The 21,563-nt window shown below is 37.3% G+C and overlaps 6 protein-coding genes across 7 annotated transcripts; 4 read left to right on the forward strand and 2 right to left on the reverse strand.

The window, feature by feature from the left end:
- The first annotated feature begins 32 nt into the window (after positions 1-32).
- On the forward strand, positions 33-2,136 carry LOC110763848 (small ribosomal subunit protein uS8my-like). Its single transcript, XM_021966731.2, has 3 exons — positions 33-696; positions 1,519-1,679; positions 1,864-2,136. Exons 1-3 carry the CDS (start codon positions 567-569, stop codon positions 1,960-1,962), a joined length of 390 nt encoding a protein of 129 aa, XP_021822423.1. The 5' UTR covers positions 33-566; the 3' UTR covers positions 1,963-2,136.
- A 1,084-nt stretch (positions 2,137-3,220) lies between these two features.
- Positions 3,221-6,579, forward strand: LOC148291152 (uncharacterized). Its single transcript, XM_088245693.1, has 5 exons — positions 3,221-3,321; positions 4,192-4,980; positions 5,064-5,216; positions 5,310-6,288; positions 6,575-6,579. Exons 2-5 carry the CDS (start codon positions 4,195-4,197, stop codon positions 6,577-6,579), a joined length of 1,923 nt encoding a protein of 640 aa, XP_088101819.1. The 5' UTR covers positions 3,221-3,321; positions 4,192-4,194.
- A 1-nt stretch (position 6,580) lies between these two features.
- Positions 6,581-7,645, forward strand: LOC148291153 (uncharacterized). Its single transcript, XM_088246252.1, has 4 exons — positions 6,581-6,659; positions 6,731-6,826; positions 6,925-7,331; positions 7,427-7,645. The coding sequence occupies exons 1-4, from the start codon at positions 6,582-6,584 to the stop codon at positions 7,569-7,571; spliced, it is 726 nt and encodes a 241-aa protein (XP_088102378.1). The 5' UTR covers position 6,581; the 3' UTR covers positions 7,572-7,645.
- A 2,943-nt stretch (positions 7,646-10,588) lies between these two features.
- On the forward strand, positions 10,589-11,314 carry LOC148291154 (uncharacterized). Its single transcript, XM_088245694.1, has one exon. It carries the CDS (start codon positions 10,589-10,591, stop codon positions 11,312-11,314), a length of 726 nt encoding a protein of 241 aa, XP_088101820.1.
- A 6,555-nt stretch (positions 11,315-17,869) lies between these two features.
- On the reverse strand, positions 17,870-18,777 carry LOC148291155 (uncharacterized). Of its 2 annotated transcripts, XR_015826598.1 has the most exons (3): positions 18,421-18,777; positions 18,194-18,337; positions 17,870-17,927 (listed from the first exon to the last, which is right to left on the reverse strand). XR_015826598.1 is itself a non-coding variant. In XM_088246301.1 (2 exons), the coding sequence occupies exons 1-2, from the start codon at positions 18,732-18,734 to the stop codon at positions 18,244-18,246; spliced, it is 408 nt and encodes a 135-aa protein (XP_088102427.1). In that variant the 5' UTR covers positions 18,735-18,777; the 3' UTR covers positions 17,934-18,243. The 2 variants fall into 2 exon arrangements, 1 of the variants encoding a protein (XP_088102427.1); XM_088246301.1 differs by lacking the exon at positions 17,870-17,927 and having other exon boundaries at positions 17,934-18,337.
- Positions 18,778-19,239: 462 nt separating this feature from the next.
- Positions 19,240-20,560, reverse strand: LOC148291156 (protein FAR1-RELATED SEQUENCE 5-like). Its single transcript, XM_088245695.1, has 3 exons — positions 19,941-20,560; positions 19,402-19,835; positions 19,240-19,358 (listed from the first exon to the last, which is right to left on the reverse strand). The coding sequence occupies exons 1-3, from the start codon at positions 20,558-20,560 to the stop codon at positions 19,240-19,242; spliced, it is 1,173 nt and encodes a 390-aa protein (XP_088101821.1).
- Between the last annotated feature and the right edge of the window lie 1,003 nt (positions 20,561-21,563).

A 21,563-nucleotide genomic window follows, 5' to 3' on the forward strand; every position in this document is an offset into this window, starting at 1 on the left:
CACATAAAATATGTCAGTCAACGTATACTTCACAGATTTTCTTCCTTTTCAATTTACTGCTGCTTACAGTAATTTTCTAAATTGGAACAAATCTGTCAGGTTTGGCAATCCATAACAATGACTAGGGTTTATGGTTTTCTTTCTGGTTTTCTATAACTTGTGAGAACCACTCCAATATCCGCTTTACTTTACCCTCATTCCTTTTCATTCATTCTCGTTATGAATTTGACCGAATTTGGACCTTTTAACTCTAGTTACATCCAGTCACACAAAAATTTCAACATGTTATTATTTTTTTTCATACAATCGATGGTGTGAGAGGGAAATCAAATCTAAAACTTTGGTTTAGTATTGTTACATAAGTTAGGGGATGTTAGTGTAATTTTTTTTTCCGAAAGTCACGAGTTTTTGTGTAAACATCACAAAAATCATGGGGTATCCGTTTAATTAACTCTAAAAAATAAATCGCGGATAATCAATAAATAAATCGCAGCAATACTATAGTGTTCCTAACAGAGTAACAGAGCCGTCCTCTGGGTTAGGGTTTGCATTTTGCAAAGAGAAAGATGGGGAGGATGATATTGAATAATGCGTTGAGGTCAATAGTGAATGCGGAGAGAAGAGGAAAAGCTACTGTGGAATTGCAACCTATCTCCACAGTCATGTCTTCTTTCCTCAAAATCATGAAACATCGAGGTAAACACCTCCATTTTCTTCTCCTGTTCTTATATGGGTTTTGTTAATTAATGCTAAATTATCCAACTTTTCGACATTCGTATGAATGTTTCTGCTTCTGGGTTGTTGTAAAATTAATTTTGTTGAGAGGGTTTTGAAATTGGTGACATTGTAGTGATTAAGGATCTCCATAACTTAGCTAGTATGGCTCTAGGAATTCTTTTTCTTTTTTTTTTTCAGTGCTTTCTGTCTTGAATAAGATGAATTATCATATGTTTTGGAGCTACTTGGCTTGAAATAAACTGTTGATTTGGAACTGGAGTGAACTGGGAGATGATAAAGGGAAGTTCCCTTTTTTTCTTTTTCTTTTTCAAACATGGCGTTGCTTCATTTGGAATCTTTAATCTTGAATCTTCTTTTTGCCCTCAAATTAAGGGCTTTGAAAGTAATTGGTTGTGACAAAACAAGGTTACCTAACTAAAGATTGTGCAACTGGAAAAGCAGTATACCCGTATAAGTTGTATTATCAAATTGATAATGCTTAGGAATAGAGGAATTTCTTCTAAAGTTTGGATGACTTTCAACAGCTGTTATAAGAACTGTGTTGGTAAGCAAAGAGGGGTTTTGAATTCTCTATATATACTAGATGAAGGGACCTTCTATTGGGAAGTTGTTGAAAGTACAGGAGAAACGTAAGTGGCTAATGAAATATTTGGCCATGTAATCATTACACTTCTTGTTTGGTTTCTTTGGAGGAGGGAATGAGAAATCCATATTGTCTCCAAATGCTATTTGTTAATTTGTTGCATGTGCTGTTTTTGAGTGTGGTATCGTTTCGTTCAGGTTATATCAAGGATTTTGAAGTTTATGATCTGCATAGAGTGGGGAGGATAACGGTTCAACTACAAGGCAGGGTTAATGATTGTCGAGCTCTCACTTACAGGCAGGATGTCAAGGCAAAGGATATTGAGGAGTACAAATTCCGTACGCTTCCAACGCGCCAGGTTTGTTAACTTCCTGATCCCTAAAGATCTGGAAAAATTCCTGATTCTTATTTGTCCCTTTTATTACTGAAACAGCCTGGCTGGGAAGGTCTGTGTGTTTACTTTATGTCATGGATCAATGTGTTCAAGAAAGGTTGACATTTTATGGTTTCCTCTACCCCTCTCCCTCTTCCTCTCCTTGCAGTGGGGTTATGTTGTGATCACAACTCCAGATGGTGTCTTGGATCATGAAGAGGCTATTCGACATAATGTGGGTGGTCAAGTTCTTGGCTATTTTCATTAACATCCTGTGGATGAGAAGAGAGAAAAGGTTTTCCTAGTCTTCTATGATGAGAACCTGACTTCACCAATGAGATATGTGTTGTTTGGTTGACTGTAAAAATCAATCTATGTGAATCTTGCGTCCTGATGATTTAGATCAATGGAAGAACATGATCTTGGTTTCTCCTCATCAAAACCCATACATAATCACTTATTGTTGCATAGAAACAGGACAGAGAATGGTTATATTTGAATCTAATGAATTGGAGAGCATGCAATGTGAGAATGAGACATAATTTGGAAATATAAAAAAAATTGGACTGCATGGCATTGTCTTTATTTTGATGGAGAGAGATGTGTATGTTAATTGGAAAACGTATTATTGTGGTAGAATGAGGTGTACATTTTGATGGAGGACTGTGATAAATTACACAATCGATGAAGTTAATTTTTGGTCGAAACAATCAATGAAGTTAGAACACAGTAAGAATTTCATGATCTCAATGCATTTCCAAAGAAAACTTCAACAAGGTAGATGACATGTTAAGACTAAATGCTTTCTTATTCCATGAAATTGGGCAAATTTTCTTATTTCATAAATATTTGAAATAAGAAAGTGAACCAGGATGTCCATTGTCAACGGCAAAAGAGTCAGTTGACTGACTGACGATTAGAAAGTGAACCAGAATGTCCATTTTCACGCATGTAGTTTTTCTTTTTTATAATTTGGTGTCTTGCACACGACTTTTGTTACATTAATTGAAAAAACTGAAACACTATTTGTTGTTCTTTGATAAAACTAGACCTGTAAAAATGGCCCAAGTTCGATGAATTAGTCTGAGGTCAGACTATAATGAGTGGAAAGTTATAAGTGGTAAGTTATAAGGGGTTCACTTTATAGCCATCAGATCAATCCAAAGGCTAGGGAGAATTGAGATAAAGTTTTGCAATCGGGTCGGTGAGGAACCCAAACCCGAATTTAATATCCAGCATTAAAGTTGGTCCCAAAAAAAAAAAAAAAGAGGCAAGTTCGAAGTTTGAACAGAAAAAATCAGTTCGAAGTTTGAACAGAAAAAACCCATCACTCTAAAACTCATAGCTCTGAGAAACTGCTAAGCTCTGAGAAAAGGTTGAAGGCAACGGTTAACGATGGTTGAAGGCAACGGTTGAACGCAACGCAACTCCCTTCTCTAAACCCTGAAAAAGTATTTATTTTGAGTGGAAGGGACGAAGGCGTGGATTCCGAAACAGTGAAGTGGCGAAGCAGTGGAGGGGAAGGAGAGAAGCCGTATTTGTTGGAAGTGAAAGGTTCCATTTGTGGAGCAAAGCCGCACAAAGACCCCGCACAGACACCTTGCGATTGTTCAATAACCAGCATTTGGTGAGTAATTTATGGAATTTGAGTTTAGGGTTAGAGTAAAGGTTTTCCCCAATTTGTACCATCAATGTTGTTGGATTTGGCATCTCTTCCTTGTGCTTCACTTGCATGTTAATTTTTGCTTGTGTATATGTTAAAAAATGAATGAAAATCAAGTCAACAACATGTCCATAACATGTCAATAACATATCAATAATTATATGAATAAGATAATGGTGTTGAATTGGAGGAGACCCTCAAGTCAATAACATGTCAATAACATATCTCTGGCGCTAGAATATATATATATTTTTTGAAATAAATATTATTTCCCTTGTTGCTAAATTTGCCTGTGAAAAATGAGTAGATATAATAATAAAGTCATGAATAAAAGTGCAAAGCATTTGAAATGAAGGTTGATCCATGATCATAGTGGCTGACTGAAGAAAAAGCTAGAAAGAAAGAAGGATGTGGCAATGGCTTAGCAAGCAGATGCTTTGCTTTGCTTCCTTCCACTATCTTTCTTATTTATTTATTTATTTTGTGTTGTGTATGAGATGACAATAATTGTTATGTGTGTGAAGTGCAGAACTTGCCTAGATTGCACTCACACTCACTCATGCATCAACCATTGATTGGAGTTTGTATCCAAAAATAAAACACATGCTATTGGTTGTAATTCACAGAATCATTGCATTAACAGGTATTTGCACAAAATTTGTCATATTGCTTTGATGATGTTAAAGGCTGTGATCAGTAATCCCTATGCGCATGTACTTCATAAAATTTGTAATGTGCCTGGTTGACTAGTTATGTAAATACTAAATACCAATATGATTGTGCAAATACGTGGTGGTAGTATATGTGTTAACGTTATTTCATCTTGTATTTTAGGAAATGGGATCCAACGTGCAGCTGGTATGGCCAGAGTCAGAGGCATATGCGTCACGGGTGAACAACTGCTCACATGCAAATTCAACCCTAGCTGCAATTCGAGCGAAGTTGAGTGCGGAACAATTAGAACAATTCAAGACATCATGCTTTGGCCATCTTCTGAATATAGACAAGATTCAGTTTAGCGGGCAGATTGTGCATGGAGTTGTGTTGCGTCGAGTCGCGGGGCAGGGTGTGAAAGACTTGGATGGACTGAGTTTCTTAATAGGGTGCGACGTTGCTCAGTTTACTCGTCAGGATTTCTGTTTGATCTCGGGGCTTCGTTTTGGGGAAGTGCCTGAAGTTTCCAGTGGAGAAAGTGCTGAAATTAGACTTCAGAAAAGATATTTTATAGACGAAGGAATTACATGCAATGCTTTAGAAGAAGCATTTATGAGGTGCAAAGAGAGAGATGACGTCTACAAGCTAGCTCTTGTTTACTTTGCTGAGTTAGTGGTTTTGGGAAGGGACAAGCATTTGAACATCAATGTAAATTACCTGACCCTTGTAGAGGACTTGGATGCGTTCAACAGGTATCCGTGGGGTTCGGTGTCGTTTGACAAAACCCAAGACAGTCTATTTTTTGCACCAACGAAGTATACGAAAAGCTTTGAAAATGAAGAGGGAAGAGAGAAGGGGAAAAGTAAGGTAACGGGAACAAGCCGGAAAAATGAGAAGGGCAAGAAGCATAAGCATGGTGAAGTGCAAAGGGGTGGGTGGAGTTTTAAAGGTTTCACGTATGCTTTCCAGGTACATGGTAATAATGTTCATGTCAGTTATGCTTTGTGAACTTTAAAACTTAAATAATGACTTTTGTCCTGTGAATTGTGTAGATTTGGGTATATGAATTAATTCCTAGAATGGTGGACCTGAATTACTGCAAGGTTGTTGATCCAACAGCTGTCCCGCGTATTTTGCGATGGAGAACGACTACGTCTATGCCCGAGATGAGGAAGTTGAACAATTATTTTTTCCAGAGCAAAGAGGTTTGGTTTGCAGCCCTTGAAACTGTTTATAAGATTCAATGAAATTATTAAGTAGAATGATTGAATATGAATATTGTCTGTATTCTGAAACAGTCAGTTCAGTTGCGGGCGCTACGTCCGAGTGAAGAGGAAATGAGACAATCATATTGGAGTTGGCCACAGGATCGCCCTGCTGTTGTCTCGGCAGAGTCAATTCCTTCTTCATGTGCTGATCTTGATGAGTTGAACAAGCTGGTAAGCTTGTTGAGGTCCGAGTTGTTTCAAGTAAAGCGGGAAAATGACGTCCTTGAGTTAAAGGTCATACGGATGGAAAAACTTTTGGACCACTGTTTAGGTCCTCAGTTTGAGCAGGAAGTAAGGAGGGACCTAGCTTTACTGAAAGAGAGGACGAATCGTTGTGCCATCTCACATCTATTTAAGGGATCTGACGAAATGGATGATAGTGAATGGGATGAAGGGCCAAGTAACAGATATGAGGGAGAGGAAAAGGACGAGGAGGGGATTGAAGGGGGTGAAGTGCAAAGAAAACCAAGTGAGGTAGAGGAAGCGCAAAGGAAAAGAAGAGAGGGAGAGCAAGTGAAAATAAAAAGCAGCAAGGGAGAGGAAGCGCAAAGAAAGAGCAGTGAGGGAGAGGAAGTGAAAAGAAAAAGCAATGAGGGAGAGGAACTGCAAAGAAAGAGCAGTGAGGGAGAGGAAGTGAAAAGAAAAAGCAATGAGGGAGAGGAACTGCAAAGAAAGAGCTGTGAGGGAGAGGAAGTGAAAAGAAAAAACAGTGAGGGAGAGGAACTGCAAAGAAAAAGCAGTGACGGAGGGGAACTGCAAAGAAAAAGTAGTGATGGAGAGGATCCACAAAGAAAAAGAAGGGAGGGCAAGGAAGTGAAAAGAAAAAAAAGTGAGGAAAAGGAAGTGCAAATAAAGGAATGTGAGGAAGCGGATGATGAAGTTGTTTTGGTTTGTGATGACATTGGTGAGAGCACGGCGGGGACAACTGTTGAGTTGACTCTTGGGGATATTGATTTGGATCAACCTACAGTTGTGCTATCTGAGTTGAACGTTTGGTTGAATGATAAAGGTAAAGCTGTGGAACAAGGGGTCCAATTACGAAAGAGAAAGAGGATTATTCCTATGTGGAAGATCATTGAAGCTAGTGAATTGGTGAAAAAAACTGTGCCAGAGACAACCCGACTTCGGATGTTAGACCCAATGAAGGCGATTCCGCATGATGATATGGTGAAATTGCTGAAACTTTGTTGGGAATGGCGCCATAACCCAAAGTAAGTCCCTTGTTTTTTGAGATAGAAGGCATTAGTGTATATATTTTTAAATTGTTGTGATCTAAAACATTGTTATATTCACAGTTTAGTGATGCAATTTGGCCACGTGGAAGCTGAGATTGAATTCTTCGCTTCCCTCGTAAAAGCTGACGGTTGGCTGACAGGAGATGTAAGTTTAATTGATTATGCATTTGTTTTAATGTACATAGATTATGAGATTGACCAGAAAAACATGTGCAGCACATTGATTTGGGGTTGTATCTCATCCGGAAGCGACAACAAGATTTGGAGGTTGTAGAAATATCGAACTGGACAACGACCGATGTATTTTTCATGGTATGTCATAGGGCTTGACCAAGTGCAGTTAATAATTACAAATTATCCATACTTGCTTTGTGGAGGTGTTTAACCATTGATTGTTTTCTATTTCACAGAATCACATCCATACTTGCTTTGTGGATAATAAAAGAAAAAAAGAGCAGGCTGGGTGGAAAATTAGAAACAGTTTAGTGAACGTTGTAAATGGCAAGGTTCCGGCGTGTGGGGTGGATTGGCAGAACGTGTATAAGGTGTATGCCCCTTGTATGTTGACGAAGCATAAGCATTGGGTGGCTCTAATGATTGATCTGGTTAAGTGTGAAATCAAAGTGTACGATTCAATGGTTTCACTTATTCCAGATGAGATGTTAAAGGAAGAACTCGCCCCGCTTTCAATTACGATTCCAAATCTTCTCAACTCCATCGACTTTTATGAAGAAGGTGTTTACGCAAACGACTGCAGCAGAGATTGGTGGTGTCCATGGCCAATAGAACGTGTGGATGTTCCACAACAATCTAATCAGTGAGCACAACTTTTTCTTTAATTTTATTACTTGAAATTGTCAATTACGTTACAATGTCATTACTTGAATTGATCGAGTTCTTGATTTGCTTCAGAGGCGATTGTGGCATGTTTGTGTTGAAGTACATTGAGCTTTTGAGCGCTGAGATTCCGTTAGCTACTTGCACCGCGCAGAACATGCCCTTTTTCCGGTTGAAGTTGGGTGCAGAGATATTACGGGGAGATGCTTACATGCCATGATAGTGGTTGAAATGGGTTCAGGTACGTGATGATTAAATTGGTTTTGGAAATCTCCAATTTGAAAGTCATGTAAATACACAATACAGATCCACGGCTCCTTTTCGAATTCTACCTATGCTCCTCAATTCTTCTTCGTCTTTCTCAATCTTAGTGTATTTTTGTACATAATTTTAAGTTTAAGTTATTGGACAACAATTAGAACCAAAATATTATTACAGCGGATGCATGCTTTCATTTTGATTAGTGTGATACTACGCTACGTTTATTCTCATATTATGCTAAATGTATATAGTAGCTGGATGCAGAGCATAGACAGAAAAATGAAGAATCTGAAATGGAGATGCAGAGGCTTAGTGAGGAGAAAAGTAAATGGATCTGTAAATCTAGTGCACGTGGGCAAATGTAAATGGATAGGCATATGCGTTTTTGAAGTTAGGCACATGCCATTCCCATACATAGAATGTGCATCTGGAGTGTAAAGTTTTTTTGGATTTAATGAAACAAACATCTCTGTAATATTGCCCTAACTCCTTCACGACATTTACATAACCTTAACCAAACTGCATTGAATTGGGATTGGAAGACTGCATATTTGAACAATGACTGATGGCTTTTTAAAGTGTATTACATTATTGCAAAGTAATATGTCATGATTTATCCAAGCCACCATTCCAAATATCAGATCCCAATCTTTAAGCCGTTCACCATGCCTTAACTTAATCGCAATGGGTTGCGTGTGTATTGATTGTAATTCTGTAAGGGAAATAGGCGGCTATGCCCTGGCCTCCAATGTTTTATTCAACCATGCCCTCTTTATAGAAACACATGCGATATACATGCAGTAAACCTTCAGTAAACATTCAGTAAACCGTCAATAAACCTCAATAAAACTTCAATAAACATTTCCCATCTGCAATGCTATAAAAACTTCCTATTGGTTCCGTACCGCCCATCGGGTTTGAATCCCTCTTTCCTTTATAATCGGTTAATAAATTCGTTGATTTTCTTTATTTTATTGGTCTTGGGCAGCTCAGTAGCATAAAAGTAATGTATATTGGTGCATCTATATTGCTTGTCTATTGCGTCTATATTGCTTGTCTATTGCGTGCATAGTGTACATTTATTGCGTGTGTATTGATTGTTTATTGCTTACGAAGGAAATAAACAACAATACACAGGCAACAGACAAGCAATATACACGCAATACACATGCAATCTATACGCAATACACATGCAATATACATCAGCCCCTAATTTCACCATCCATAAGGGAGTCGTATCGATTAGGAAATTCTACTGAATAGTTGTTCTTCCTACTAATAAACAATCAATAAACCTTCAATAAACATTCAATATCAGATAATAACATGCGAAATACATGCAGTAAACAATCAATAAACCTTCAATAAACATCCAATATCCGATAAATAACATGCGATACAGATGCAGTAAACAATCAATAAACATCCAATATCCGATAAATAACATGCGATACACATGCAGTACACAATCAATAAACCTTCAATAAACATCCAATATCCGATAAATAACATGCGATACACATGCAGTAAACAATCAATAAACCTTCAATATACATCCAATATCCGAGCAATAACATGCGATATACATACAGTAAACAATCAATAAACCTTCAATAAACATCCAATATCCGCGCTATAACATGCGATATACATGCAGTAAACAATCAATAAACCTTTAGTATACGCCAATAAACAATCTACCTATTTCAAGAACAATAATTTAAACTCAATGCCAATCCACCTATTTCAAGAACAAATATTACAAAATGGGTTTGAAAACTCATTGGTGGTGCGTGCAACATGTCTTTTTGGGGAGAACTTTTACAATCCTTGAAACTGTGCACTTAATTGGTCATTAAAAGAACAAATAATATTAAAATTGATAAAACTAATAAAACTAATACCAAATCCTTAATGGACTTCAGCATATTCAGCACCGTAGCATCATACGTGTCATCTGGCTGTTCTGCTTGAGCGGAAGTTACATCAACCCATTCAAATCCATTGCAACTGGTGGCTCCCTAATTGCAGGCATCATATATGCAAAATAATTGTGTCAGAGTTAGACCAAGGTTTTTTTCACCCACATACATATTCTGGAAATGAAAACTTACATAGGAGGTTAGGCACTTCCAAAATGGCTTCCCTCGATTTTTTTCTGATTTTGAAACCCGAAGCACCATTGCAGCTCCACAGTACGGACACCTCTTTGTTTGAGCGGGAGATGAAGACGAAGACATGTTGAATCTTCTCACTTGTACCTCTTCTCACTCAAACCTCTTCGGACTAAGAGCTCTCTCATCTATGCCCAAATGCGATTATATCATCTTTTCTGTCTGTGGGTGGGTTGGGCATGCTTTCGACACATGTACCGTCAGATATGGGGCACCGTTTACCCCATAAACCAATATAATATTTAACTACCAAAACCCAATATGAAAATTGAGGGAAAACTGCCCTAAACCCTATATTATTTTCATTATATTTCATTAAACCAACTAGTTGGATAAACATCCATCACATTTTAATAACATTACTACTATATTTCGGTGTGGGAAAATGAAAAGTTATGTGATGGGACGTTCTGTGACTAGTCAGTAATCCGTCACATTTGTTTCATTGACATAAAAAGGGCGGGAAAATCCTAAAATTGCCTATGCATATAGGTTCTTAATTTACTTTTTGACTGTCTGACTTTGCATTTCGATGACGTTTTCCTTCTCTTCTGTTTTTCTCTAGTTTTAGGGTGTTGGTTCAGTTTCTTTAAAAAGGGTCAAGTGAGAAAAACCTCAAGTGGAAACACATTTTCCAAACGGTACAACAAACACACCCTATAACAGAACCAAAACCCCATCTATTCTCATTTCTCCCCTCTTCCACTCCTCAAATCGTTCCATTCCAAAAAAATAGAAACACATGAATTCCAAATATTTCACTACAGTCGGAGGAAAGAGAAGGAAGCATATCCATTTGGAGATGCCCCAAGCCTTCATCCCGGAGTTGGCTTGGTTTAAAGTGATGTTATACGTGGCAACCCAATCTTCGGAAGATCTCTTCCGTATGGCATCTGTGTGCCCATTATTCCGGACGTTGGCAAACACTCCACAAGTGTGGAACACCATTTCAATGGCTAAGTACCCAAACCATCCTAGCTGGTACCATGCTAATCCTGCGGTCCAGCTTTTCTTGCAACAATGCAGAGCTTGCGAGAACCCTGAGTCGATATTTAGAGAGGCGTTCGAAGTGTTTTTCATGCATGGTAACGTGGAAGCGTTATATGGGATGCGCATCGCAGCCACGGCAGGCCATATGGAAGCGGCATATATAGTTGGACTTCTTGGTATGTCTGGAATTGGTCAGTCAAAAGAGGATGCATTAGAATTTTTGTGTTCTTTGAATCAACGTAACAACATTGATATGAAAGGAACCAGGGATGCTTTGAGACGAAGATTAAGCCGAGTTTGGAATGTTGCAAGACATATCGTAGATATGTTTTACTATGGGAAGATTAAGTTCAATCATTGCAGCGCTTGTAACAACAACGAATGGTGTTTTGTTATTGAAGGCTGGCCTACTGAAGCAAAGATAAATCCTTCGTTCTGGACTTGTTGCAATCGATGCAAATGGCACCGTGAGAGTGTTTTTTGGTTCAAGGTAATGCGTGTGTATGTTGTGCCAGGGAATCCATACCCTTATAATTAGTTGTAGTATGTTTTTAAGGTTTTTATGCTTTCTTGACTTGCTTCTCTTCAGTTCTACGTTGGCTGGCTACGTTGGCCAAATGTTGGATTTTAATGTATTTTGTCTGGTGTTTGTGCAGTCATAAACCGTTTCATATATAAATCTACGTATATATATTTGTATACTTGAATGCTTACTGACATCAGAGATGGGTAATATGACATCTTACTGACATAGATATTTTGCCCAACTACAATCTTAATATTTGGTAAACGAAAAGGCGTGCATGGAGTGAGCTGTCTGTTCACCAGTGCTTGGAAAAGACATTTTCCCACTTATCATATCCTAAACTAATTTTTTTCTGATGCCATACAATGGTTGACATGTATTTTTTTCATTTACTTTTTCAAAACATCCCTTAACCCTAATAAAAATTAGAAGTTAAGAAATTGAAGAAGAGAGAAACTAATTGGCACCTGAAATGGTCTTTTCGCATAACAAAATTACAAAAAAAAAAAATTAGGGTCAATAAAATTAATAAATATAGAAGGTAAAAAGTCATATAATAATAATTTAGGGTCAAGAACAATATCATAATAATTTAGCGTCACCACGAAACGGGGAATTCAGTAAGAAAGATTAAGCCTCAATGAATTCGTAGCAATTTTCGGAAGTTTTTTTTTATCATTTTTGTGTTTTTAGTTATGAATTTTGTAAGGCAAAACAATAAAATAAGAATTTAGGGTAAAAAGCAAGAATGTTTGGTTGCAACTGACGTACACTTGTTCAAGTGGTGAAAGGTATGCACTGAGATCGCGCCATGTGTCAACTTGCGATTATTTGGGGTTTTTTAGTGCAAACAACTTGAACAAATTGTAATAAATAGTCGGAAAATCGTAAAAATGCCCCGAAAATTACTCCGGCCTCCTTGTGACGTTATAAAACTAGAGGAACCTATAAAGCATCCATTTCGCAATGAAAAAATCCAAATTGTTTCAGAGAACTGACTTTCCTCTTAACCCTAAGTATATATGTTTGTTCACTTTAACAAGTATATTTCCTTAATATTCGTTATATAATTTGTAATAAGACAAGAAATAGTTTCCTTTCAAATATAAGGATGTAACATAATCTGTTTTTGTTTTGTTATAATAATGTACATATATAATAATTGCACACTGCTTTGAAGCCATCATTGCAACTGCGCCTAGAGCTTTGAACACGTCAGAGGTATTCAATAAGTAGTCCATATGCAACTGCGTCTAGAGTTATGAACCGTCACAGGTATTCAATAAGTAGTCCATCGGGAATCAGTACAAAATATCCATCATGTCCAATCACATAAAATAATGCCATACTTTTTTGAAAAACCTCACACCACTCAAGCAATTTAAAAATATTAGTGAATATTTGTCCTAGTCTATATAAGTGATTATATATTCACTCTGCATTTTTTTCACAGTATATGTTAACTTTGAGGGATTCCACAAACATATAATATAAAGGAAGAAAACAATAGTAGGAGATGAACCAATACAAAAAAATAATAACATAACCTTGTCACAAACGCACTCACAAATGCTTTTCCATAAACCTTGCCCTAACATATAATAAATAAAGGCAACATTGCATATGATGCAACCATGTCCAAATCTGATACGTGATCACACAAAAATGGACATGGCAGCAACATATGACTGAAGTAGATGGCCACGTTGCATCACGTGTTCTCATCATTAAAGACATCAAAATATGAAGGTTGAAATCTTCCATAATAGTAAGCATCAAAATAGGTTTGAAGCAGAGTTGAACGAAAATTCCAATTCCACTGATTTGCCTCTGCTCAAACACGATAACCAAAATGGTTACTTCCCTTGGTGAGTATATTTGTTAACGTCGGAAAAGGTAATAGATGACCAATCAAACCCGGGTACGACGAGTTTTGCATAGGACCGGAAGTAGTCGAATCCAGCTTGCATCACACGCTTCTTTGACTCCACTGCATTAGATGAGTTCTTGTATTTTTGAACAGCTACACTCCGAAGTCGTTTGTGTCTACGCTTCATGCGCTGCAACTTCGCCCTATCCAGATTGGCCTGCCTTTTGTCATCTTCAATTTGGCCTTCAACAAATTCCAAACGTGCCCTTGCCCTTTGGATTTCATCACCAAGTTGAAGATGCCTCTCCTTCCAGAATCCAAGAACCCTTTCAGACTCAAAACTTCCAACAAAATGGTCATTCTGTCTAGGAATGTGACACTGCTTGTCTGGTGACTAACTTGCGTGTCGAAGGCGGTCTTTGTTTGGAAGGGTGTTTATTATGCTGACATCAAACTTGGTTAGTAAATCCATTCTATGGAGGGAGAGAGTTTCAGTCGATGGAGAGAGATTCGGTGGAGGAGTCAGTTTTTCGTGGAGGGAGAGTTTCTATGAAGGATGTGATAGTAATACCAATAAAAAGGTTCCCGCCAAAAAATATTTGGTTGACAATGTATAAATTAATTTTTTGTCTGATACAATCTAAGTTTAATCCTAACCACTGTGGTTGGGTTCACTAACTAGATGTCACTTCCATTGAGTTTCTTTCAACCACTGACAGTGGTGTAATGAGGTTGACATGCTTGAAAAGCAAAACCTGACACCTCTTTTTAAAAATTGGAATAAATTACATATGTTGACTACACGCAAGCTTTAGTATGTTGGTCTATAAAGCTATGTCCCCTTCCTCAAACGAAATTGCATATGCAATCCTCATCCTCTAAAAACAAATAGGATTATTCAAGCATGTCATCCTCTTCAGGCGCCAACAACACAGTCGAATATGAAAAATTGGAGTTGCAGGCTCCATTTCCACGTTGTACTCGCCGACCCCTTCCATTTTCAACATCATTTGGGAGTGAGGGGGACTCCGATGATCCATTAGAGGCAATACATGCAGTCAGTAGCAAGCTAGATTATAATTCCAGACTGATCAATTCGTGGCACGAGAAATGTGTTGAAGACGAGGCCATTCTGGCTGATCTTAACATTAGAGTTAACAAAGCGTTCTCCCAAAAGAACAAGTACTTGAAGTTGAGTCATACAAGGAAGTTGAAAGCAGAGGAGTTGGATACAGTAATGAATGATGAAATTAAAGGTTGTTTGATGAACCATATGCGATGCGAAGAGCACCATAGTGAACTGGAGATGGCATTCAACGAAGGATTCGAAAATTTCCGAGCATTTGCGGCAACTACTCATACAAGTTATAATTGGGACTATGTATCCCCTGATGCTGTGAGAGAGATACTAGACGATGGTGGTGACATGAGTGAGCATAAGCACGTCAAAGCTGCTCGGAAGAAGCCGACCAATACGACTGACTAATTGCGGCTACGGCTGTTCAGTTGGTTGGGGTCATCGTGGTATTGCTAACAGGGACCAAATAATATGCTTTGCAATGTAAAACTATCTTATGGGACCATTATGTCAGTCGTCAGTAATTCGTCAATTTTGTATGAATGAATGAAATGTTTGGATGCAGTAAATTAAGCTATACAAATAATGGGTTATTCATGGACTTTTTTATGATGTTATACATTACTTGGAATGTAATTTGTTCTTTTTATTTTTCAAAACATCCCTTCACCCTAATAAAGGAAAAAAAAAATTAACAAATTGAAGAAGAGAGAAACTGATTAACACCAGAAATGGTCTATTCTCACTCAAAATAACAATAAAAATAATAATTTCGAGTAAATATAATTAACAAATGTACAGGCTAAAAAGTAATATAATAATAATGTAGGGTAAATAATAATAAAATACTAATATAGCGTAACCATGAAACAGGGAATTCAGTAAGGAAGATGAAGTGTCAATGAGTTCGTATCAATTTTCGGAACATTTTTATCATTTTTGTGTATTTAGTTATGAATTTCATAAGAAAAAACAATAAAATAAGAATTTAGGGTAAAAACCAAGGATGTGGCCATGTGTATTGACGTACACTTGTGCAAGTGGTGAAAGGTGATGCGCTCAGATCGCGCCAGGTGTCATCTTGCGATTATTTTGGCTTTTTTTAGTGCAAAAATCTTGAAAAAAGTTAAATAAATTGTAGGAAAATTGGAAAAATGCCCCGAAAATTACTCCGGCCTCCTTGTGACGTTATACAACTGGGGGAAGCTAGAAATCATCAATTTCATAAAGAAAAAATTTGAATGCCTTTAGATAACTCACTTTCCTCTTAACCCTAGCTATATATGTTGTTAACTTTAACCTAGATAACCTACATCAACAAGCATCTCCCGTGAATGCTCAAAATTGTCTTTTAAAATGAATAACCATGAAACGGGGAATTCAGTAAGGAAGATGAAGTGTCAATGAGTTCGTATCAATTTTCGGAACATTTTTATCATTTTTGTGTATTTAGTTATGAATTTCATAAGAAAAAACAATAAAATAAGAATTTAGGGTAAAAACCAAGGATGTGGCCATGTGTATTGACGTACACTTGTGCAAGTGGTGAAAGGTGATGCGCTCAGATCGCGCCAGGTGTCATCTTGCGATTATTTTGGCTTTTTTTAGTGCAAAAATCTTGAAAAAAGTTAAATAAATTGTAGGAAAATTGGAAAAATGCCCCGAAAATTACTCCGGCCTCCTTGTGACGTTATACAACTGGGGGAAGCTAGAAATCATCAATTTCATAAAGAAAAAATTTGAATGCCTTTAGATAACTCACTTTCCTCTTAACCCTAGCTATATATGTTGTTAACTTTAACCTAGATAACCTACATCAACAAGCATCTCCCGTGAATGCTCAAAATTGTCTTTTAAAATGAATAACCATGAAACGGGGAATTCAGTAAGGAAGATGAAGTGTCAATGAGTTCGTATCAATTTTCGGAACATTTTTATCATTTTTGTGTATTTAGTTATGAATTTCATAAGAAAAAACAATAAAATAAGAATTTAGGGTAAAAACCAAGGATGTGGCCATGTGTATTGACGTACACTTGTGCAAGTGGTGAAAGGTGATGCGCTCAGATCGCGCCAGGTGTCATCTTGCGATTATTTTGGCTTTTTTTAGTGCAAAAATCTTGAAAAAAGTTAAATAAATAGTAGGAAAATTGGAAAAATGCCCCGAAAATTACTCCGGCCTCCTTGTGACGTTATACAACTAGGGGAAGCTAGAAATCATCAATTTCATAAAGAAAAAATTTGAATGCCTTTAGATAACTCACTTTCCTCTTAACCCTAGCTATATATTTTGCAACAACCAACATCACAAGTATATTTCCCTAATATTAATTATCTAAGTTTTAATAATACAATAATTAGTTTCCTTTCATATAAAAGGCTGTAAACGTATCTGTTTTGTTATAATAATCCACATATATAATAATTGGACAATGCTCTAAAGCCATCATGGGTGCGTGCATCTAGATCTTTGAACACGTCAACGCTATTCAATAAGTTGTCAATATGGCTCCTTCTTGGGTTCGTAGTAAATATCTCTATCATGTCAAATCACATCGTTCGATGGCCTGACACCAGTCAAGCAATTTTGAAATAGTACTGAATATTTGTCCTAGTCTATATGAGTGATTAGAACTTCACACAATATTTTATTTTTCACAGTATATGTTGCTTTGAGGGATTCCCTAAACATATAATATAAAGAAAGATAGAAAAAGTGTGACATGAAACAGTACAAACAACAACATATAACTGGGACAAATTAGAAGTATATTTCCTTAATGTTCATTATCTAATTTATAATAACACAAGTATTACTTTCATTTGCTTCATATATAATTATTGGGACTATGTATTGCAATTCCTTGTGTCTAAAATTGTATTTTGCAAAAACTGAAATATTATTCAATAAGTTGTCAATATCACCACGCATTGGGAATCAGTAAAGTCGCATTATCATGTCCCTTCACATTAAACAGATGGCGTACTTTTTTGAAAAAATTAACACGTCAGTCATAAGTAACACTCTCCTTATTCACTTTACATGCCAATGTGCTATACATTCTTTGGTGAATGATTTATGGGTTATTTATATAACAAAATATTACAAATATTGCTGAATATTTATTTCGTCTATATGAGTGGGGACACGAGTGACCATAAGCACGTGCAAGCTGCTCGGAACAAGCTGACCCATACGACCGAGTGAATATGGCTACCATTGTTCAGTTGGTTGGGGTGATCGTGATATTGCTAAGAGGGAGCACATAAAATGCTTTGCAATGTAATTTTCTTGTGTGTGCGAAATTACGAGTAGTTGAAATGTTGGTGTACACTTTAATATTCTCCAAGCATTCGAAATGTGATTAGCTGCAATGTACTTATCATGCATAGAAGATGTTGTATTGTAGTTTGTATTTTACACGCTGATTTCTAATCATTGTGTTCCAACATAGTGCAAATTTCAAGTATCCTTCAGGTACGAATGTTTACAAAATCGTGCACCAATATTGCTTCATAGTCAAGGTCAGATCTTAATAACCAGTCAAGCACTAGAACATAACATTAGGAAAAATTGGTTGCTGCTGTAAATGATTAGTGTTGCTAGAAATGATTCATGCTGGAAATCATTACTGCTGATGGAAACAACAGCTCCCTGCTGGAAATGCTACATTACCCTGTGATATAATCAATGAATCTGTGTCACTCGTTCATAATTCAGCATAAACTACCCATTGTACATGGTAAAAGTCATTGCTTCTTCACAAAACTCAAAATTTGATACTTTATCAAATGTCTATGAAAATTTCCAAATAGGGAGAAGACATGTAAAATTAACATGTGTCCAAATTTCATGCAAGAAGTAAACCAACCAAATTTCCATTTCAATTAGCAGTGGACATGAACAAACAAATAAAATAAAACTGCATATAGAAAACTTAACCTGATCATTAGCCTTCATAACAACCGGCCTTTGTATAATACAAACATAAATCATTCGGTAGGTCCGTGCATCCTGTAAAATTCGTCGAATAATGGGTCACTGAGATCTATTGGAGTTGATTCCTCATTGTTTGACGGTGATGTCCTGCATAAACACCAAACACAAGCACATAAAAAATTTAACTATTCAAATTTTAGGTGTTATTATAAATAGTTTTAACATCTTACGGTGTGTTCAAATTTCTTGGGCATTGTCTTCTATCATGACCAATGTCTCCACACTCCCGACAGTGTCGAATCCCTCGCTTCATTGGCTTTTCCTTTGCTCCCGTTACTTGTTTCCACCTTCCTTTGCACCTTACTCTCTTAGGGTCTTTCATATATTGTGTTTGAGAGCTAGACCCTCCAACTTCGTTATTACTTGGTCCATCCTTCAACAACTTCAACTTCACCCGCAAACTTTTTAGAGTCTCTGACACTAGCTCACATCCTTCTTCACACATTAATGCATCCTCAACCACATCTGAAGCAAGTCGGGACATTGTACTCCGCTTTATTAAAAGACCAGGATCTGCAGAGTCTTTAATTTCGTTGCCATTGACACCAATCCAGCTTTCGTAGTTTTCTTCCACCTTTTCAAAATATATTTATCGGGCATATATTCAATCTGGTCCCTTCTGAACAATGCTAGGATGTGCTTGCAAATAATCCCAACAAATTCAAATTTTTTGCAGCTACACGATGCGTGGTCAGAATCTTTGACATATACGACTTCTGCCACTCTTGTTTGCCAATTTTTCCTTTCGCTCACATTAAAGACAACTTTTGAAGCATCCTCTGTTTTGAGCTCTAGGAAACATGCTGTACTTTGTATTAGTTCTTTCTCAAACTTTTGAAACATTGCCCTTGTGTACAAGGTAGCCATTTGTTTGTTCATTGGCATTGGTAGAATACATTGAGCCACTTCAAATGCATCTACGTGATCAGCAGCTAACTCTTTTTGACGTTGATGGGAAAGTGCCCTCTCAAATCGTATTATGAAATCCATCAACGAATTTCTCCTTGATATGTATTGCTTGAAGAAAGCATGAGAACCTTCCGCTCTTTGGCTGCTTGACATTCCAGCGGCAAAAAAGTCTCGTGCGTAGGCTGGAACCCAAGATTCCCTTAAATCAAACATTGAACTTAGCCATTGATGGTCAGTCAAACCAGCCTTTGTAACCACAATATTCCACTTTGCATCAAACTCATCCTTATTGTCAGTATCACATATGGCTTTCTGAAATTCACGCCAATACTCCTTATAAGCAGAATGTGGTAACTTAACATGGAACTTTGATGTGATGTGCCATATGCAAAGCCGATGAAATGTAGTCGGGAAGGCTATTGAAATCGCTCTGGTGATGGCCGCATCTTGATCTGTAATGATCGTTTTAGGTTCGCCACCTTGCATGGCTTTCTTAAACTCCTCAAACATCCAAATAAACGACTCAGTCGTTTCCTTGCTCAAAAATGTGCATGCTAAGACAATTGTCTGACCATGGTTATTAACTCCCAATATTGGTGCAAATGTCAAGTCGTATCGATTCGTGTTGAATGTGGTATCGAATACAACAACATCTCCATACAACCGGTATGCCCGTCTAGAAGTTGCATCTGCCCAAAAACATCGACTAAACCTGTCTTCGCCATCTCCCTCAATCTTGAAATAAAAAGCCTCATTTTTTTTCTGTTCAGCCATAAAATACTCGGTCACTAGTTCAACATCGTGGTTCCTCAGCTTCCCATTCACACTACATTCAAGATTGTAAATATCCTTTTTGATAAAACCGATTTTATCCATTCCTCCGGATTGCACCTCGAAAATACTTACCTTCTGATGAATGGGGATATTAACCGAACCCAACTGTTTTGTAAGTACTTTTGTAGAATCCGAAATACGACGGTGTGATCTCAATAAATGCACTCTTTCTGAGGCTGTCATCTTATGATTGTGTCCCTCTGCAAAAAGAGAGATGGCATACTTCTTGCTCCTATTTGTCTTCACAACCACAATCTTAGCTTTGCAATTGCATCTACTTATTCCCCGCTGTCTTTTTCTCTCCTGAGTTTCATCTTTCCTGTATGCACCTTGTTTGCAACAAACAAATTCTTTCCTCAGAATCTCTTTCTTATATGTCCCCCGAAAGCTGGAATGAAGTCGAATACCAAAGCCAGCCAAGAATGCATATCTGTTATAGAAATTATAAGCGAGGTCAAGCGAGTCGAACTTCATCCCAACCGCTGGTGTTTCCTCATTTCTTACTTCAGGAATGTAAACCATCCCATTAGCTGTTACACAATCATCACTCTCTGAGCCCCCAGACATTTTACCCACATATATTTTTGAACTACTTCTATATCACTGCATAGCAAATATTAATTCATTAATCAATCATTACTGCATTACAACATATCAATGCATTCCACTTACACAAAACATTGCCCAAATTGACACAAAAAAGACGCATAGCCTAGCTTGTTTGTAAGAGCCATTATTACACAAAATTTAATAATAGTTACGTCATCTCTTGTGCAATAATCTGGAAAAAATAACATTAGAACCAACATGTTCAACTAAGAACACAAATGTAATTCAAACCAGCAATTACAGAACTTCTCCTAATATCCTCTCCAAATGCTTACTCCTAATGCCATTAAGCCTAAGTTTAGGATCTTTTACCTACATTTTATAATTTCCCACCCCCACCAAAAACAATCAACTAAATATATTGAATATTCATAAGGAAATGACGCATTATTGACAGAAAATTGACGCATTATTGACGGCAGAATAACACATTATTGACCACAGAAATGACGCATTATTGATGCCACAAATGACGAATTTCTCACCCTCACAAAAAACAAACCAAACCCAATAAAATCAATCCAGCAACAGTAAACTTACCTCTCAAACTCAAGCGGGAGCTCCGAAGTCAATCAGCTTAAGAGAATGTGGTGGACATTAGAGAAGACTCTTTGGTAGTGGAGACTCCATCTCTACCACAATCGAGGAACAAATGCTGCTGCGGCGTCTAGCTACAGAACCAGATATGCTACTTTGCTTTCATCTGGAATCTCGTGTGCTGAACGAAAAAGAGAAGGGGTTTTCACTTCAGCCATAGAATCAAAACAGGGCAATAGCTAGATAAGAGCCATTAATCGTCATACCGAGGATGCCATAGATCGCAGGCCTCCCAAGGAGCTGATGACAATGGAGCGACTATAGGGTTTGGGAGCTTTGGATCTTTCTAATTCTGGGTTTGCGTTACATTCAAAAACAGAGGATTGTGTTCTTGAATTTTTCAGAGAGGGAAATATCTTCAACT

This window comes from Prunus avium, chromosome 8 (assembly GCF_965620075.1).
Source record: "Prunus avium chromosome 8, drPruAviu1.hap1.1, whole genome shotgun sequence".
In the NCBI taxonomy this organism is placed as follows: Eukaryota; Viridiplantae; Streptophyta; class Magnoliopsida; order Rosales; family Rosaceae; genus Prunus; species Prunus avium.

Bases quoted from the DNA above. Each gene is read 5' to 3' on its own strand.
- LOC148291152 (XM_088245693.1), top strand. From the start codon at position 4,195: ATGGGATCCAACGTGCAGCTGGTATGGCCAGAGTCAGAGGCATATGCG. The intron at 4,981-5,063 runs GTACATGGTAAT...TGAATTGTGTAG, and splicing joins GTTTCACGTATGCTTTCCAG to ATTTGGGTATATGAATTAAT. The intron at 5,217-5,309 runs GTTTGGTTTGCA...ATTCTGAAACAG, and splicing joins ATTTTTTCCAGAGCAAAGAG to TCAGTTCAGTTGCGGGCGCT.
- LOC148291156 (XM_088245695.1), bottom strand. From the start codon at position 20,560: ATGTCTGGGGGCTCAGAGAGTGATGATTGTGTAACAGCTAATGGGATG. The intron at 19,836-19,940 runs GTATTTTATGGC...TGCAACTTCTAG, and splicing joins GATGTTGAACTAGTGACCGA to ACGGGCATACCGGTTGTATG. The intron at 19,359-19,401 runs GTTTGACTGACC...GTTTGATTTAAG, and splicing joins TATTGTGGTTACAAAGGCTG to GGAATCTTGGGTTCCAGCCT.
- LOC148291154 (XM_088245694.1), top strand. From the start codon at position 10,589: ATGCCCCAAGCCTTCATCCCGGAGTTGGCTTGGTTTAAAGTGATGTTA.
- LOC148291155 (XM_088246301.1), bottom strand. From the start codon at position 18,734: ATGTCCCGACTTGCTTCAGATGTGGTTGAGGATGCATTAATGTGTGAA. The intron at 18,338-18,420 runs GTAAGATGTTAA...GTGTTTATGCAG, and splicing joins CCAAGAAATTTGAACACACC to GACATCACCGTCAAACAATG.
- LOC110763848 (XM_021966731.2), top strand. From the start codon at position 567: ATGGGGAGGATGATATTGAATAATGCGTTGAGGTCAATAGTGAATGCG. The intron at 697-1,518 runs GTAAACACCTCC...CGTTTCGTTCAG, and splicing joins CAAAATCATGAAACATCGAG to GTTATATCAAGGATTTTGAA. The intron at 1,680-1,863 runs GTTTGTTAACTT...CTCTCCTTGCAG, and splicing joins GTACGCTTCCAACGCGCCAG to TGGGGTTATGTTGTGATCAC.
- LOC148291153 (XM_088246252.1), top strand. From the start codon at position 6,582: ATGCAATTTGGCCACGTGGAAGCTGAGATTGAATTCTTCGCTTCCCTC. The intron at 6,660-6,730 runs GTAAGTTTAATT...AAACATGTGCAG, and splicing joins ACGGTTGGCTGACAGGAGAT to CACATTGATTTGGGGTTGTA. The intron at 6,827-6,924 runs GTATGTCATAGG...TCTATTTCACAG, and splicing joins CGACCGATGTATTTTTCATG to AATCACATCCATACTTGCTT.